Genomic DNA, 1,692 nt, shown 5'->3' with positions numbered 1-1,692 from the left:
GTCGCGGCGCAAGTCTCTACACATGGCGCGCACGGGGGGCGCGCGGACTTGGCCCTGGGCGACGAGAGGGAAGGGGGCGAGTGGATGAGATGCTTGGTACCTCGGCCGCGGCGGCGTAGGTTTTGGTGATGTGGAGGCGTAGGCTCAGGTGTCCGCGGGTGTGGCCGGGTAGGACTAGAAGAACTTCTTCATGAGCGCGTCGAAGTCCGGGCCGTCCTCCGCGTCGCCGCGGGTTTTGGCCCGGCCAATCTTGCTGCGCAGGCCGCGGCGCGGCGCCGAGTGCCGCGGCAGCGGCGGCGGCGGCGGCGCCGTAGCGTCCGGCGCTTCCGGCGCCACGTCCGACTCCGCCCGCGTGGCCACGTTCGCGGGCGGCGGCGGCGCGACGACCTCCTCGACGACCTGGAGCGGCGCGGCGGCCGGCTCGGGCGCGGCCTCGGGCGCGGCCTCGGCGGCCGACTTGGGCTCGGCGGCCTCGACGCCGGCCTCGGCCGCGGCGTCGGCCGCGGCGGCCTCCGCGGTCGCGGTCGCCTCGGCGGCGTTGGCCGCGTCGGCGGCGGCGGCGGCCGCCGCCGCGTCGGCGGCCTCGGCCGCGGCGGCCTCCGCGGTCGCCGCGGCCGCGGCCTCGGCCGCGGCCTCGGCCTCCTCGAAGCGGCGGAGCGTCTCGGACCGCGGCGAGTCGCCCTCGAAGGCGCCCGTGTTGGTGAGCGACCCCGAGTCGAGCGCGGTGACGACGGACGTGCCGCGGGGCTTGCCCGCGTCCGCGCGCGGCACGTTCGTCCAGTCCCGGAGCGGCCGGTGGTGGCCGGGGACCTTCGCGAGCACCTCGCGCGTGTGCATCTGGCGGTAGTGCGGCGGCGCGGAGGCGACGGCGGCGCAGATCGTCCGCTCGGCCTCGGACGCGACGACCGACGGCGACCGCGGCGTCCACGCCGAGACGAGGTTCTGCGCGACGACCGTCGGCACCGTCGCCGTCGTCGACGCCTCCTGGACGCGCGGCGTAAACATCGTCGGCGGCAGCAGCAGCACGCTCCGCGGCGGCGTCCCGGGCGCCTCGGCGGCGAGCTCGCGCGGCTCGTCGGCCGAGACGCCCGGCGGCTCCTCCTTGGACTCCTCGACGCCGATCTCCTCCATCAACGCCTCCTCCTCGGCGCCCTGGCCGTCCTCGCGCGACTCGGCCTCCTGCGGCGTCGCGGGCGCCTCGGCGGCGGGCTCGACGAACTCCTCGGCCTCCTCGTCCTCCTCGTCCTGGACCTCCGGGACCTCCGCGACGAGCGGCGGCACCTCGAGCGGTGCGTCCGCGGATCTAACCCATCGCCCCTGTGATACAATTTCCCGCCTCTCTTGAAACGGAAGTTCCGACGGGTCGGGATCGGTCATGGTCGGCGTCGTTGGCGCGTGACCTACGCCGACAAGCTCAACCCGGAACGCGGAAGCGGCGGCGCGCGGAATGCGCGTCGCGCGAACGAGTCGCGCGTGTCGAGATCATCCCCCCGCACGCTAATTTTTTCTCAACGCCAGAGGAACGAGGTGCGGAGGGGTGAGAGACCTTCCAAAACCTTCTCGCGTGGCCTTGAAGTGGCGCGCGCACGTCGCCGGGCGGCACTTGCTTTGCTTTAGCGTTGCCGGATGTAAACCTACAGACGTGATATTTGGCATACGCGTTACGAACAGCACGATGCGCGACGGGGCGAC

At 73.9% G+C, this 1,692-nt stretch overlaps 1 protein-coding gene across 1 annotated transcript in view; it reads right to left on the bottom strand.

Annotated features, from left to right (window-relative positions):
- Positions 1-174: 174 nt before the first annotated feature.
- The window catches only part of AURANDRAFT_68193 (hypothetical protein), a gene marked incomplete at both ends in the record, with an annotated part of 5,163 nt that continues 3,645 nt past the window's right edge, over positions 175-1,692 (bottom strand). Inside the window, one exon of the mRNA XM_009043826.1 lies at positions 175-1,400. Within this exon, the coding sequence (XP_009042074.1) occupies positions 175-1,400 (1,226 nt within the window). The remainder of the gene's footprint in view (positions 1,401-1,692) is intronic.

Source organism: Aureococcus anophagefferens (assembly GCF_000186865.1).
Source record: "Aureococcus anophagefferens unplaced genomic scaffold AURANscaffold_72, whole genome shotgun sequence".
NCBI lineage: Eukaryota > Pelagophyceae > Pelagomonadales > Pelagomonadaceae > Aureococcus > Aureococcus anophagefferens.
The sequence above is the reverse complement of the archived record's forward strand: the minus strand, read 5'-3'. Positions and strand labels throughout refer to the sequence as shown.